The following is a 15,051-nucleotide window of genomic DNA, read 5'->3' as shown; positions in this document are numbered from 1 at the left end:
AATTAAAATTGTTAATAAAAGCTCAAAAAATTAAAATATCAAACACTACATGATGTAATGTAGAGAGCATACATTATATAAATTTTTATGTATACAAAAAATTAAAATTTCATACTTTCATGAAATTGACATATACAAAAAATAAAATTTTTCATAAAATATCAAATTTTCTATAACTTTTTTTTTTTTTTAATATTTTCATGCACGTTTAAATTACGAGAACTTGAATTATATTCTCTAATTTAAATTTAAGGAAAGAAAGTAATAGAAATAAAAAAAAGAAAGGAAGGGAATTAAAGTGAGGTATGGCCCAGGAAGAGAGTATTGGTATTTGTAAGATTGTTGGCATTTTTTAAGCCCATAACTGCCTTTGTTTTGGTGTCTCCATGTGACTTGAAAAAGGCAACAAACACACAATCTCTCTATTTTATTCTCCTCTCTATTTAATTTTCCTTTTTCCTTTTTTCTTTTCATTTTCTCCATTCCCATTAGACCTATTCCCCTCTTCTTCTTCTTCTTCTTCTAATAATAATAATCATTTCTCTCATTTTTCACCTCCAAAAAAAAAAAAAAAAAAAAAGAAAGAAAGAGAGAAAAAGAAACAGCATTAAGAAAAATGAACCACAATTCCCATGGCTTCTTCTTCTTCTTCTTCATCTCTTTTCTCTTCATTTTTCTTCTCTTTTCTTCACATTCTGCCTCTGCTAGTTTCCCTCCATCCAAACATGGTAAAACCCATTTCTAGAAACCCTTCCTTTTTTAATTTTTCTTCCCTCTTTTTCTTGTAAAAAAAAAAACTTCCATTATTTTCTCACTATTTCTTTCTGTTTCCCTTTCGATTTTCCTCGAAAATTTGCAGGTATAGAAGAAACCCACAGGAAGATCAGCTATGGATCAATGGTTCAATTAGGAGATTCATTGCCAGATTTCCCTCATGTAAATTAAATACCCTTTACTTTTTCATTTATTTATTTTTATTTTCTAATTTCCTTCTTTGGATTTTAATTTTAATTCTTTTTTTTTTTTTCTGGTAGATAAAGGGAGAGAAAGAAGTAGGAGAAGAAGAAGAAGGAGAGAAGAGGAAGATGATGTTAGAAGCTCACTTGGATTATGTTTACACACAAAATGAGAATCCTTGAATCAATATATGTTTTTATGTATATATCCAAATACTTAAACTAGAAGAAATTGTTGCTGTTTTCTTCGTATATTTATATATACAGTTTTATATTGTTTACATTTATTATCATTACTACACACTATTACTATTACTATTATTATATTCATTTCTTCTTCCCTTTTCTGGTCTCTTCTCAAGTCTATGATCTTATATTTAAGTTTTTATTATTATTACAAGGAAAATAAAGGCTTTAAGTAGATGTTAGGACCCCCTTTTCATAAATAATAACAACAACAAAGTGATAGTTTGATGGTATTTTTCAATTACTCCATTAAAAAATTACAACCATCTATTTTAAATTAAACTACAGAACATTAACTGAAAGATCAAACATCAAAGAATCAAATCTCTTACTTATCATATCGTCTAATCAAAAGAAGTTCTTTTTCTTTCTTGTTTTAAGATAAGCATTACATGAGAAATTTGAACCGAACTGAAGTAATCTAAGTCAATGGAGCTACAAAGAATGAGAAGAAAAAGTGTACATTTTTCTTTTTGGGGATAAGAGAATGGAGAGAGATGACGATGATGATGATGGTGTTGGAACATAAGAATAGTAAGATTATGACATTAACAACAAACAAAAAACAATATTGAAAAAAGTAAGACTGAGACAATAAGAAAGAAGTTTTACTAAGCATAGACTTGACAATTCAGTTTTAACACGTAACCTTTCAACAAACACTAAAACCATTTGAATTTGATTTACCCAATAATCAATAATAACTTTCAACCACAGCTTTTAGATTACTATTTAGAGAAAAACTACTTTTCAGAATTTTCATCTCTTAAAATGGATTTAGAAGAAGTGGTTTTAAAGAAAAGCTCTTAATTAGACTCTCTAAAATTAACAACTTCCTTTCTTTTTATAGTACTTGACGGTTGTTGATAAGAATTTGAAAACTCCATTTTACTTTACTTTTTTACTTTCAGTGGAAATAACAAATTCGAAAAGTAAACAAGTATATCAAATTAGAATATCAAATTAGTTAAGTTTAGCTTAGGTTGAGTATAAACTCACGAGTGAATTATATATATCCAAAATGTCCAAATCTCATCCATATCAACTAACTTTTAGTAACTTTCTTCTATAAACTTTGATAATATATCCACTTAAAGCTACACCTTACCTAAAAATTATTGTTATTATTATTATTTTAGACAGTTTAAACCCAATTAAATTTAAATTACTAGATTTAAGCTTTAAAAAATTAAAGAAAAAGACTAAATTTGAGATTAATATCGAAACCACAATTGAAAGTAAACTAAAACCGAGTGAGATGATATTACAACCCTAATTTACTTAATTAGTCTCTCGAGTCAATGATCTACAATAATTTCTTTCTTTCTCTCAGAATTAAAATTAAGCTTGATAGGTAAATAATGGGCAGAAGAAGCAAAACAAAATAACTTTAAAAGCTAAATTATGCTTATTTTAAAGAAAATTATCAAAAATAGTGAAATAGAAAAAATATTTACAAATGAATTTTTGTTTTTAAGTATAAAAAATTTGATATTTAATTTATTTATTTTTAAAAAAACCCCTTATTTTAATTCTTAACATCAACCCTTAACAACTCTTAAAAAAAATTTCTTAAACAAAATGTAAGTTGCATACAATTTTTTTAATTAAAATTTACCATAGCTTTCATAAAATTATTTAAAAGAAAAGGAATTGCAAAAACCACAAAAAAAAAAAAAAAAAAAACGATGGTACTTGCAAGCATCAATTAACGAAAGTATAATTGTAACAATCATGATACTCACATGATCAACAATGGTGCATGTATTTTGCTTGAGTCATCATTTGGCTTTTCTTAATTGGTACAGAATTCTACGACCAAAGGGTGTGAATCAAAGGAATTTTTACGTTCGAGTCATCATTTGGCTTTTTTTTTTTCCTTTTTTTTTTTTTTTTAACGTCTAATGTCCATCCAAACAGAAACGTTCTCATAATTACACAACGCATAATGTTGAAGACAATTATTGCAATAAAATCTGTCATAAGTATAACAATATCTGCCATGCCAAGCTTGTCTAATCAACCAAACAAGGTGGGACTAAGGCCAAATGATAGAAGCAAAAAGAAGCAAAATCCAACATCATCATTATAGTCATATCCAGACCAGACCCGCAAGATAAGTGAACAACCCTCGTAAACCTAAAAGAGAATCTTAAACAACTCTCCGTTGCTGTCTAACACGAGTTGGTGCCAGAGCTAAATTTAAGGCAAAAATACAAGGAGAAAAGAAATAATGGTGAACATAAACCACTTTGCTAGTATGACCGATTTTTGATAATACAAAGGCTTGCGGATATAGAGATGCCAAGCGGCCAGGACTTGGACTGCACTGCCTCATTCATATCATCAACAGATATATTTGATGTTAATTGAAAATTTGCTGAGAAAACAAGATGGTAAAGATCTGAATGAAAATGATCATTGCATTGATGTATTCTCAACTATATATCTTTAGAAGAAAAAAAGAAACAAAAAGAAAACAAAAAGGAATTCAGAAGCTAGAAAATACCAGTATAGAGCTACCACTCCCTATTATCTCCTTTGGTAATCAACCGAACTACCACGAGTGATGCACTCATATCCATACTCCCTTTTCCATCCCCCCGCCAATTGCACGAGTAGAATGTCCGCCAGAGTAGTTCCGATATGACACTTTGCAGGGGAAGCATCATACATCCATTTCCTGTAGAAGGTTGGACATAATGAAAACAAGCTTATATTAACAACACTTAAATGTTCAAACGAGAAATTGCATGCAGCCACAAGTACAAATTCAGTACAAGGCAGGGAGACAGATCTGAGCATTTACTTTCAGCACGCAGGGGCAGTCATGAAAATATATATTAACACAAGTTAGGCACTACATCATGCATTTAGGGATTGTGCTTTATAGTTCCTAAACGTCAGTAAAAGGGGCTCTCACAGTGACGGAGTAAAAGAAGAAAGTGAATACCGATTCAGGTGTTTCATGATTGATTCTAATAGTGACACATAAAACAAAAAAAATGGGGAATCAAACACTAGAGTCTATCATCAACCCAATTAATAAAAGCATTATCTTCTTCTCGGCTTTACCAGTCCAATGCCATAGCATTTGCACTATCATTGGCCTGGCCTCAGATAAACGTAAACATCATTTACAAATACAAATAAATATATAGATAATATTCAGGAAGAACAATGGATGATAACGAAGCCAAATCAAATCCTAGCAAAAGCATGAAGAACGAGGAACATTACCATCTTAATATCAGTTGCTAGTCCCACGTCATATACTGAACTTTCTGTTAAACAAGCTGTGTGTACAATAGGTCCTCTAGCAACTTGTTCATTTGTACTTCCAACCTCGCTACCCACTGATGGGATGGTGATATACATTGCTCCTTTGAACATCCAATCACCCAACTCTTGACTATAAGAATCTTCAAAAAGTTCACCACATATAACACATGCAAATTGATCTTCATCAGCAGGAACCATTGGCTCATTATCTTCTTCCATCAAATCGGATTCGTCCAGAGAAGTCACAGCATCAAGTAGAAATCTGGCATTTCCAGAAATCCAATCATCTGAACTTGGATACCATCTTCTTGGTGCTCCACTTGAATTGTTTGCCTCGGTTCTTAATGTGTGCCACCGTGAGTGAATATCCAAATGTTCTTCACATTTCAGTCTAAGACCACAGATCTTACATTGATATGGAATATCTTCAAAGAGTCCGCTGATCACAGATGGATGAAATTTGCGAATAACATGTGAACTAAACTCAAAACCTATGAGGTTGTTTATCTCAGTTGTGGCAGATGGAGGTGGACTAGTAGAGATCTTAGCAGCAGCTTTTGAAGGTGATTCGAGTTTTGTAGGTGAGTGACAGGAAGAAGAAATAGGGATGGAAGGAACTGGTACAGAACTAGTCACAGCATCACCTGACTTCAACTTTTCAGGCTGTGAAGGCATCTGGGATGTCACACTATTCGTTGATTCTCCTTTTGAAGCAGAGATAAGCCCCTTTGCAACCAATGAGCTCAAAAGGTTAGAAATTGGACTAGAAGCATCATTTACCACATTTGAAGTTTCAGTAGATGCACTATCCATAGGAGATGAAGGTGGAAGTGGATCAGATGGCAACGATGGTTCTTCTACCTTTGTCTGAGACAACTTAACCATAGTTGATGGACTTTCAAGTGATGGAGGACCTACTGAAGATTCTCCCTGAATCTTTGGCTCCGAGAATGTATGGGCAGGAGAAGACCGGCTTGGTAAAGGAGGTTTAATGCTTGAACGGGGTTTCATATTTCCCACATCTTGGAAGCTGATATTCTGCTGCATGTTACTGGTTATTGAATGGTTGGAAAAAAGTCCACTCTTCATTACTGCAGCCAACAAACTACTTGTGCTTGGGTTTCCCAAAATTTCTGCAGGTAATCGATCTGGTACTGTCCCAGCTGATGACGATGGTCCAAAATCGGTGCCCGGAATTGGTGCTGCAAGCTGACTAGAAAGTTCTGACTGTGTGATATCAGGTTTCAGCGACTCAGATAAAGAGAACTGGTGCCTTGGTTGAGACCCGGGTATGGATGAAGCTAAAGCTTGTAGGTCATGGGGCTGCGGTTTTTGAAGACTATCTGGTCGAACGCTGGGATGCAGGCCAAGGGCAGCATCCTGCATATGCCTTTTACGTGGATCAAGATTAGAAAATGAAGTTGTTTTATGGTCATGTACTTGATGAGGAACATGATCAACTAACAATTGTGAAGATGAGCGTTGGTGCAAGGGTGGCTGTCCAGATGGGAATGCAACACTTCGTGATGGAAATCTTTGATGGCCTACATTCCCAAGGGGCCCTGAACTTCCTTTATTCAGAAACCCATGTCCTGAAGCCCCAATACTAGATGGTGTGATCTGTGGTCGACCTCCCATTTGATCCACAGAAGAGTTAGTACCTGACAATGAAGTAAGAGTAGCACCATAGCCTCCTGACTGACCTGAATTCTTTCTAGGAACCCCACCTCTCAGCCCATCCAGAGGTATTGACTCCTGCAGTTGCCACGTTGATGACCTTTGCTGTCCAGAATCCCCCAGTTCTCTCTGCTCAGATGACTGAGAATCACTAGAAGCTTCTCTATCAACACTTGCCCCAGTATCCCGTACACTTACATGCTTATTGTCAATACCCTGCACATTGAAAACAACTCATTAATCAATCGTATATGACATACTCAATGTTCCATAATGGCACAGTCCCAAGAAATGCACCACAGGAGTGAACTATGTAGAAGACATTCGTTTTGCTTTCTGCCAATGTAACTAGTGAAGTTATTGGTACTAAAAGATATTGTTGACCAAGAAAAAATGGTCCCCATCAATTATACTCAAGCTTACCGAATTATCCGAATCCTCAGGAGTCCATTGATCTTTTCCAGCGCTACTGGTGATACCAGGTGCACCATGACTTGTCAACATAGAGTTCATGTCACCCCACATAAACTCCTCTTCCTCAGAGTTCTTCCAGTTAGTAGACAATACTCTGTTGTTGCTGCTGCTCGAAAAATTTTGCACAGGCAGTAAACGTGCACCGGTGTTTGTAGACTTGGGTGCAGAGTAATTTTCATATCCAAGCTTCATGTTGAACCCATTTCTTTGCCCAGATAGTTTCTCAGACAAGTTGCTTCCAGCTGAAGACCAAGGTTTGTCTCGCCCTTCATCAACGACCCTTCTTCCAACACTTGATGTCCTTGAAAGATCAGAACCATAATCGTAGTCTGAATATCCAGCTGTGACATTCTTCTCTTGTGCCATATCATTTTGTGCATCTCTAAGGGGGCGCTGAATGTCCTGCAAAATTTATACCATGTTGTTTATAGCGAGGGAATGAAAAACTAATTATTAATTGGGTTTTTTGAAAAATAAATTAAATAAAACATTACTTACAAGCACCTTAATAGGAGCATCCGCCCATGGACGTCCAGTACTCATTTTTGCTTGAGCAACATCCTGACTTACATTTGTTGTACCGCCAGTAGCATCAGTAGCTATTCCTTTCACCTTCATCACGTGTAAAAGATTAATCTTTTTCTTAATAACAAACAAACAATTCATTATTATAAGATGAACAAGAAAAAAGAGTAACAAATCCACTTTGCAAGTTAAGTTTCTTAGGTTAAAAAAAGTACAGGCAAGTTCCTACAGGTTTTTCAGAAATCAATTTCTACATCCAAGCAAAGCTGAATTGGTTACCAATGTATGCAAAGGGAAATAATATGCACAATACTCTGGATGAAAACAGAATAACATCACCAAGTATCAGTAGTCCACTTAACAAACACAACAGATTCTCAGTTTATAAGGGCAGATAACCACATTTAAAAATCCAGGATAAGTTGAACATTGCCAGGATTAAAACAGAACGCAATAGCAGAACTTCACTAACCCTGCCTGACTGCTGAAGCCGTTGCCGCTCTATATACTTCGGATTTACATGGATACTGTGGGGAGTTGGACGTTGTGCCTGCAAATCTGGCTTCGAGGTTATGGCCACAGAAGAAGAACTACCACTAGGCACGAATCCAAGTTCTTTCTCAATAATCTGCAGAGTTTGAAGAGGAAACACTCCTTTCCAGGTTCCAAAAAGATGTCTCATACTTGGATGTACAGAAGGGTCAACCTGCCTATAAGCTTTGCAGAATACCTAATAAATGATAGAAATAAATATTTATAAATTTGGGATAAGCAGAAGATAATGAACAGCAAAGAATACTATCACAAAATTGTTATACTTGAAAGAACCCAGGTTACTGGTCAAGTAATGCTGGGCAATGACATTCACGTTGATATCTTCCTATCAGTTGTAGAAAATGAACAATGACTGAAAGAGCATCAAGAAAGCATAACTACTTATGGTGGACAAAGACATAAAATTTGCTTTGTTCCGCGTGCGTGGTGGGTGAGGGATGCTCTTGGTAGGGAACAAAAGTCTAACCTCCGGCAGCCTTGCTGCGAAGTATTTTATGTAATCTCTTCCAATATTCTTTACAATACTGTCCAGTAGATAAAGTGAAGGTAGCTTCTGCTCACTAGGAACCTGGAACATATATAAGAATAAAGAAATCAATATAGCATCAAGACAGATGAACAATTGACAATTGTAGGGCCAATCCCATATAAAGGTATTAAATACCATAAGCAAGCATATTGTACATGCATATACAATACAAATACCAGTTTTAGAGAGAAAAAGTACAATATTTGGAGATCAGAGTAAAATAATAATGCGTAAAAATTTACAGTATAGGATGTGCATTCACATAAATGGAGATCGCCATCAGAATATAATATTGGTTGAGATCTTCAAATGATAGGGAAGGTTAAACCTTAGGAGCCAAGAGGAAAATTAAAAAATTCAATACATCTGTCAAACATAAGTGGAAATGAATACAGATAACTGTTGCATTCATTGGCTAATCATGCTTCCAGACTGCAAATAACACTGCAGTTTCTTGAAATATTAAAACTATCTCCGTCAACTACACAAACAAGTTAACTGCTAAATACTTTTCCAGCAGCAAACTATCTACATGCATAGTGCTTTCACAGACCTCAACACGCACATAAAAAGGGAATCAAACCTCCAGCAGTCTTGAACATTGTCATTCTAATTATACCAAAGAAATTATAGAACAGTAGTTCTAATGCTCAGTTATTAATCCAGAATCAAATCTAATTGTTAACAAAAATCAGTGTCTGACAGTATCTATTTTTGCTCACTGAACATTATAATATGGGGTGCACAGCACATCAAAACTGACTGATCCTTCTCTAGTAGCATATTATATTTCAAGCTTCACTAGATCAGGAGAAGGGAACACTAGAAGGCACCCATATAAAAACAGGATTAGCATAAAAGGAAGACCTAAGGTATCAAAAAACTTCAATTACAATACAAGTCAAACTTACAACTCCAAGTGTCTGGGGGAAATTTTGTGCAACATTTTTTCCGATTGAATAGAAAGTTTCTTTTAACATGCAGAGTTTCACCAAAACCACGAGAACTTTATCTAATATCCTAGCTCAAAGCTGCTAAAGTTTTCCCAGATCAATGATCTCTTATAGAGATGAAAGATCGTTAGCCTCCTGTCAAAATGCAATCATTTGTCAACTCACCTTGGTGCCTACTATTTCATTGGTAGTTTTTATTGGGTACAAATTTTTGCATCGTTGCTGAATGATGGATTTAGCAATAACGTAATTAAGAGCCAACCAACAAATATTAACCATTGATTTCAGTACACAGGAGAGTCAATCAATTATAGAAGAGAAAACCGCAGAATCGTTTAACTTGTTCAATAAATTAAATGTTCAGTTAGCTCAATAAGTAATCGACCTTATTATGGCAAAGTCACCAATTATTAACGCAAAGTTTCATTAGATATCTCAGCCTCGTGAGTGATAGCCACACCAAAACCAGCATTGTTACAACCTCCTTTGAAAACAAAGCATTTACTATTAAGAAAACATGTACTTTTGAGTACTAAAAGATTATGGCGCGTTGAAAAAACATATTACAGGAGCTATTTATATATTCCACAACCAAGATATTGCACTTTCTACAAAAGACAATTAAAATCGCTGTGAAAACGCAAAGATTTCATTAATCCAAATGCACTTACAATTCTACTTCTGCACTTCAACAACATATCATTTTCTGTATTCTTCTTTTCCTTCTACACTAATCCCCATACAATCATATTCACACAAAAAGAAGAAGAAAAAGAAAAAAGAATCAATAAACAGAATGCAAAACGCTGCTACACAGTTTAAACTGGGTTCACCTCGAGAATGTTGGCGTAAATGGTGGAAGCGATCGCCTTCGCAGCCTGAAGATTTTCACCCGCGATTATGGTCAAATTGGTGATGATTGGTTTGGAATTGAAAGTCAGCTCAGCAAGGGCGGTCCTGTACTGACTCACAAGCTCCTGATGCTGCGGTGGCTGAGGCTGATACCCCCCTCGACCAGAATCACTACTTCCCGAATCCCTATCACTTGGTCGAAATCTGGGTTGTTGCACAATATTGTTCCCAGACACAACTGGTCTCTGCGGAAACGGCCGGCCATTAATATTGGCACCGCGGTCAGCCTCATCGGCAAGTCGGGGCTTCTTCAAACCCGGTTCCCTAGTTCGATCGAAAGGTCTCCGCGAGCTCTCCATTTCCATTAGCAAACCAAAACCCTAATCCTTCCTAAAACTAATGAAAATTCTAATTTCTGTATAATTACATCATCGATACAAACGAAAAGAAATTGACAAAACAAGAAAACAAAAGATCTCAATAACTTTCCTTGATTTCTTCCTACCAGCAACTAGTTCGCGCAAAAGCAACATGTAGATTACAAGGAAAAGAAAAAAAAAAGAAAAAGAAACCCGAGTGAACACACAGAATTGTACAAGAACAAAACCCTAATCGTAGAAAATTACAGAGAATGAAGAAGGAAGATTTACAAGAAAGGAAGGGGATAGAAATGAAAGGAAAAAAATGGTGGAAACCGGGAAGAAGAGAGGCTTTGGAATGAGATTTAGAGTGGGCTTGTTATATAGAGAGAATGCAACAACGCTTAGCCCCCAGTTTGAGCTGTCCGTTCCTTTTTATTTTTAATTATTAACAAAATAAAATTTAAAAAAAAAAAAAACTTTTAGATTTAGTAAAATTCCTCTTTTTCCAAGTTCTTATCTGCTGCGGTGGTGACTATGGGGAGCAATGGAGCACTTAAATGAAGAAATTGAGAAGTGGCGGCGTGGCGGGCAATAGGTAAAGCTTTTTATGCTCTTTATTCCATTGGCCCATTTATTTACTTATCAATATATATATATATTTATTTATTTATTTATATGAATCCCTTTTTATTTTATTTTTTATTATTGATAAAATAAAATATTAAATATTTTCAACTATTTACATCAATTTCTCTCTAATTTTCTATTTCTTTCGTTTTTAGGATAGTTTTAGATTTCTCATTCAACTCTACCTTGAAAACATGTAAATATCACTAAATCAAATTATTTGAGAAAATAAAAGGTAGAAAAGAGAAAAAGATGTGGGTGACAAAAATGTATTTTTTACAATAATTTAAATAGGAGGATTACGTGGCTTTATGAGTTTTGGCAAACCCCCACTTGATCCCAAAACCCTAACGTTAAAGACGCCCATCCTTCAAAGCCCTACAAAATCGGCGTCGGCTTGCATTCGCCGGAAGTGTATCGATTTTCCTCTGCTACTTCAGCAACCAAACCCTAAATCTCATCTCCTTCATCCCCTTGTCCTCCACCATGTTGCAGATTAGAACTCCCAAGAATCGGAAAGTCAAGCGAGAGCTTGAGAAACGTGCTCCCAAACTTGTAAGTGCTTCCAGTCCCCTGTAAAGCGTTTATGTTTGTTGATTAAACGCATTTCATAGAAGTGTATGTGGGTTTTGGATTATTATCTGTTTTGTGCATTGATGGATTTGGTTATCGATTTGGATATTGTAGGTTGAGACGGGGAAGAAGACGCTGATACTTCATGGAACTAAAACGAGTGGCGTGCTGAATGAAGTACTGACGGAACTTTATCACCTGAAGAAAGAGAGTGCCGTGAAGTATTCTCGTAAGAATGATGGAATTAAACCATTTGAAAGTGGCGGTGATGCGTCTTTAGAATTCTTCTCTCTCAAGACTGACTGTAGTATTATCCTGGTGAGTAAAGTTATGAATGCTTAATAATCTAGGTGTATTTGGTTGTTTATTTCGCTTAATTTATTGGAGCACTGCAGTGAGTACCTCTTTATGGTTTGTATTTGATAGTTCAACTTAGTTTTCCCATCGGATGCACTTTGTTTACCTTGCAATCACAACGAACCATTTGATATAAAATTAATTAGAGCCATGTAACGCTTCGCTTTAGGTTTGATTCATTTGGATGAGTGCTTCTAGTTTTCTTTAAATGGGTTTTAGATATCTCAAATGATCGAAGAACTAAGCAGTTCTCAAACGGATGAACCCATGTAGATAAACATAGTCATGATTTGCATTCTTTTGGGTAAGTTAAGTCACTAAGAGTTTCGAGAACGTCAGTTCAGGAGGTACACTGCTTTGTTTATATGCAAACACCGCTACGGTTGGGTTCTAGCTTTGTTTATCTTTTCCTTTGTTATTATGAAATAGTAAACAGCTTCTTACTTCTATGTCTCCAGTTGTTTATTGATGTAATTATTGCACCTTTTTTGCAGTATGGTTCTCACTCAAAGAAACGACCCAATAACCTTGTTATAGCAAGAACCTACAATCAGCACATCTATGACATGGTTGAGGTTGGGATTGAGAATTTCAAGTCAATGCATTCTTTCGCGTACGATAAGAAACTATCTCCACGGGTGGGATCAAAGCCTTTCATTACTTTCATTGGGGAAGGATTTGAGAATGTGGAAGAGCTAAAGCATTTAAAGGAAGTCTTGCTTGATTTCTTCCGAGGAGAGGTAAAAACCCTGCAGCTTTAGTTGACTTGAGTGTAACTGTTCAGGGTGTAGATATAAAAGATATCTATGGTATTTTGCAGGTTGTAGAGAATTTAAATCTTTCAGGATTGGACCGTGTATATGTATGTACAGCCATCTCACCGAATAAAGTATTTCTCACTCATTGTGCATTGCGATTGAAGAAATCAGGTTCAGTAGTTCCAAGAATGGAACTAGTTGAAGTTGGTCCTTCAATGGATATGGTGATTCGTCGCCACCGACTTCCTACTGATGGGCTAAGGAAAGAAGCCATGAAAACAGCCAAGGATAAGGCTAAGAAGAAGGTTTAATGAACTATCTTTTTAATGAATACACTTCAATTTTTTCATTAAGCTGTTTGTCCTAATTTTGATGTTTACTTCTCCCAGGAGAAAAATGTTAGCAAAGATATTATTCAGGGCAAGATTGGAAGGATATATATTCCTGATCAAAAGGTGTGTGCACATCTCTCCCTCTCTCTGTCTGTCTATCTGTTTTCTTGTTAGAGAATCATGACTGTCAAAGATACCGCAGGGACTGGAAGTGGTTCATGTTATTGAACTCTTCCCTTGCCATGTTTATCACCGAAGTAGCGTTTTCATCACAAATTGTATGTCATTCAAATAATTTGCTTTACTCAAATTTGACTCATAGGTTGGAGATATGGCTATAGTCGACAAATCAAAGGGAGTGAAGAGAGAACGGCGGGAAGCAAAAATGAAAAATAGAGATGATGGGCCAGCCTCTAAAAAACCAAAGGAAGATTCTGAAAAACCAAAGGAAGATTCGGAATAGTTCAATTAGTGTAACACTATTTGATTCAATCCTCCTCTTGTTAACTTGTGTTATGAGTGAAATGCATAGTATTAGCATGACAATTATGTGGAGAGAGCAGACAAATTATTTACTTGGTTTTATACAATTTTGTTTTTTGGCCCTCAATCTGATTCTTTGCATGTTAAGCCTACCTTTTTATCATCTTAACTAGGACACAAAGTTGTAGAAACAGATTGTTCCTTCAAGATTAATTGTGGTAAAGATAATTAAATGTGTATTATTTCTGTTTTTTTTTTTTTGTCACACTACTAAGCTCGGCATGGTTTGAAAAACTAGATTTGTATTTATGTGTATGATTGTGTTAGGGATTGTGTTAGGGATGCGTAGTAAGCCGATCTCTGCCCTTGATTTGAATTGATGGGTACAAAGCACACCTAGATCCCAGTAATTTCTTTGGGACAGAGGAAGTCACATGTCTTGACTTCTTTATTTAATTTACGCTACCCGTGGTTTGAATCTCTCCAACTCAGATGTACTGAATTTTTTTCATATATGAAACAAACATCAAAACCCAAAGCATCTAAAGATGATTACAAAACGGGCATCAATTGTTGATCAATGAAAATCGATAAGCTAAAGTTCTTGTCTAGTTTTGCACCAATAAAAGACGTGGATAAATACCATGTCAAAGAAAGAACTAAAAGATGAAAAGAGTCTCAAAGTCGCCTATTACGTTTGCTCCATGAAGTCCAAAAGAAAGTCCAAGAAGAAGAGTCAGCCAAATAACCTTCTTGCAACATTAGAAAATTGAGGATGTCTGAAATTCATTGGACAAAGCAGTAGATCAAGTAAAAATCTTCTAAACGAAATCCTAGAATTGTTGAGTGTAAGGACAATGAATAAAAAGATGGGCAAGATTCAACATTAGCACAACACATCAAGAAGGAGAAAGAGACATAAGGCATATGACATTGGAGATGACCAATAGTGTTTATAGATTTATGACTAAGTTCCCAAATAAATTTTTTAATAGCAGATAAAGCTACTCATTTCTGAGTTTCATCATCAGTCAAATTACAACAAAAATATCAAGAGTACGAGAGAGAGACAAAACAAATCAGAAAAAATCACAAAAAGAATACCACAATATGTCATCGATCTTTTCAGAAAGAGATAGTGTCACTCATACCAAGGCAATGTTGAAGGAAATTGGTAAAAGTAGCACACTTTTGATTTTTGTTTTCAAGAACAACACATTTTTTAAAACTTGTAAAACTGTTTTTCTTAGTCAATCTCGAGTGAGATCGACCATCGATATTTCCCTAAAATATTAAAAAATTTCAACTTTTGATTGTTTTGGGTTTTTCTTGTGCATGTCACTACACAATTGAATCGAGATTCTTCAAAAAAAAATTATCATTTCAAAAAAGTTATTCAAACATTCCCAAATCTTAACTATTTTTTTTGCTACTTTTGTCCATTTCCTCAAATATTTCATTTAAATTGTTATTTTTTCTTTCCCTAATTGTCTACCAAGATGAATAGAAA

The 15,051-nt window shown here is 35.2% G+C and overlaps 3 protein-coding genes across 6 annotated transcripts; 2 read left to right on the top strand and 1 right to left on the bottom strand.

Annotated features, from left to right (window-relative positions):
• Positions 1–517: 517 nt before the first annotated feature.
• On the top strand, positions 518–1,286 carry LOC105434966 (phytosulfokines 5). Its single transcript, XM_011653688.2, has 3 exons — positions 518–728; positions 860–936; positions 1,035–1,286. The coding sequence occupies exons 1-3, from the start codon at positions 617–619 to the stop codon at positions 1,137–1,139; spliced, it is 294 nt and encodes a 97-aa protein (XP_011651990.1). The 5' UTR covers positions 518–616; the 3' UTR covers positions 1,140–1,286.
• A 1,862-nt stretch (positions 1,287–3,148) lies between these two features.
• LOC101223169 (polyadenylation and cleavage factor homolog 4) lies at positions 3,149–10,810 on the bottom strand. 4 transcript variants are annotated; one of them, XR_969085.2, is made up of 8 exons: positions 10,031–10,810; positions 8,182–8,283; positions 7,633–7,890; positions 7,134–7,247; positions 6,585–7,037; positions 4,443–6,377; positions 3,712–3,885; positions 3,149–3,582 (listed from the first exon to the last, which is right to left on the bottom strand). XR_969085.2 is itself a non-coding variant. In XM_011653689.2 (7 exons), exons 1-7 carry the CDS (start codon positions 10,412–10,414, stop codon positions 3,871–3,873), a joined length of 3,261 nt encoding a protein of 1,086 aa, XP_011651991.1. In that variant the 5' UTR covers positions 10,415–10,810; the 3' UTR covers positions 3,149–3,870. The 4 variants fall into 4 exon arrangements, 3 of the variants coding, with proteins under 3 accessions (XP_011651991.1, XP_011651992.1, XP_031738261.1); XM_011653689.2 differs by having other exon boundaries at positions 3,149–3,885; XM_011653690.2 differs by having other exon boundaries at positions 3,149–3,885; positions 7,140–7,247.
• A 542-nt stretch (positions 10,811–11,352) lies between these two features.
• Positions 11,353–13,780, top strand: LOC101208938 (ribosome production factor 2 homolog). The gene is made up of 6 exons (XM_004137824.3): positions 11,353–11,593; positions 11,726–11,929; positions 12,463–12,708; positions 12,789–13,031; positions 13,116–13,181; positions 13,381–13,780. Exons 1-6 carry the CDS (start codon positions 11,525–11,527, stop codon positions 13,519–13,521), a joined length of 969 nt encoding a protein of 322 aa, XP_004137872.1. The 5' UTR covers positions 11,353–11,524; the 3' UTR covers positions 13,522–13,780.
• The last annotated feature ends 1,271 nt before the right edge of the window (positions 13,781–15,051 follow it).

The sequence above is a fragment of the Cucumis sativus genome, chromosome 3 (genome assembly GCF_000004075.3).
Source record: "Cucumis sativus cultivar 9930 chromosome 3, Cucumber_9930_V3, whole genome shotgun sequence".
Classification (NCBI taxonomy): Eukaryota; Viridiplantae; Streptophyta; class Magnoliopsida; order Cucurbitales; family Cucurbitaceae; genus Cucumis; species Cucumis sativus.
This window is presented reverse-complemented; position numbering and strand designations above follow the sequence as displayed.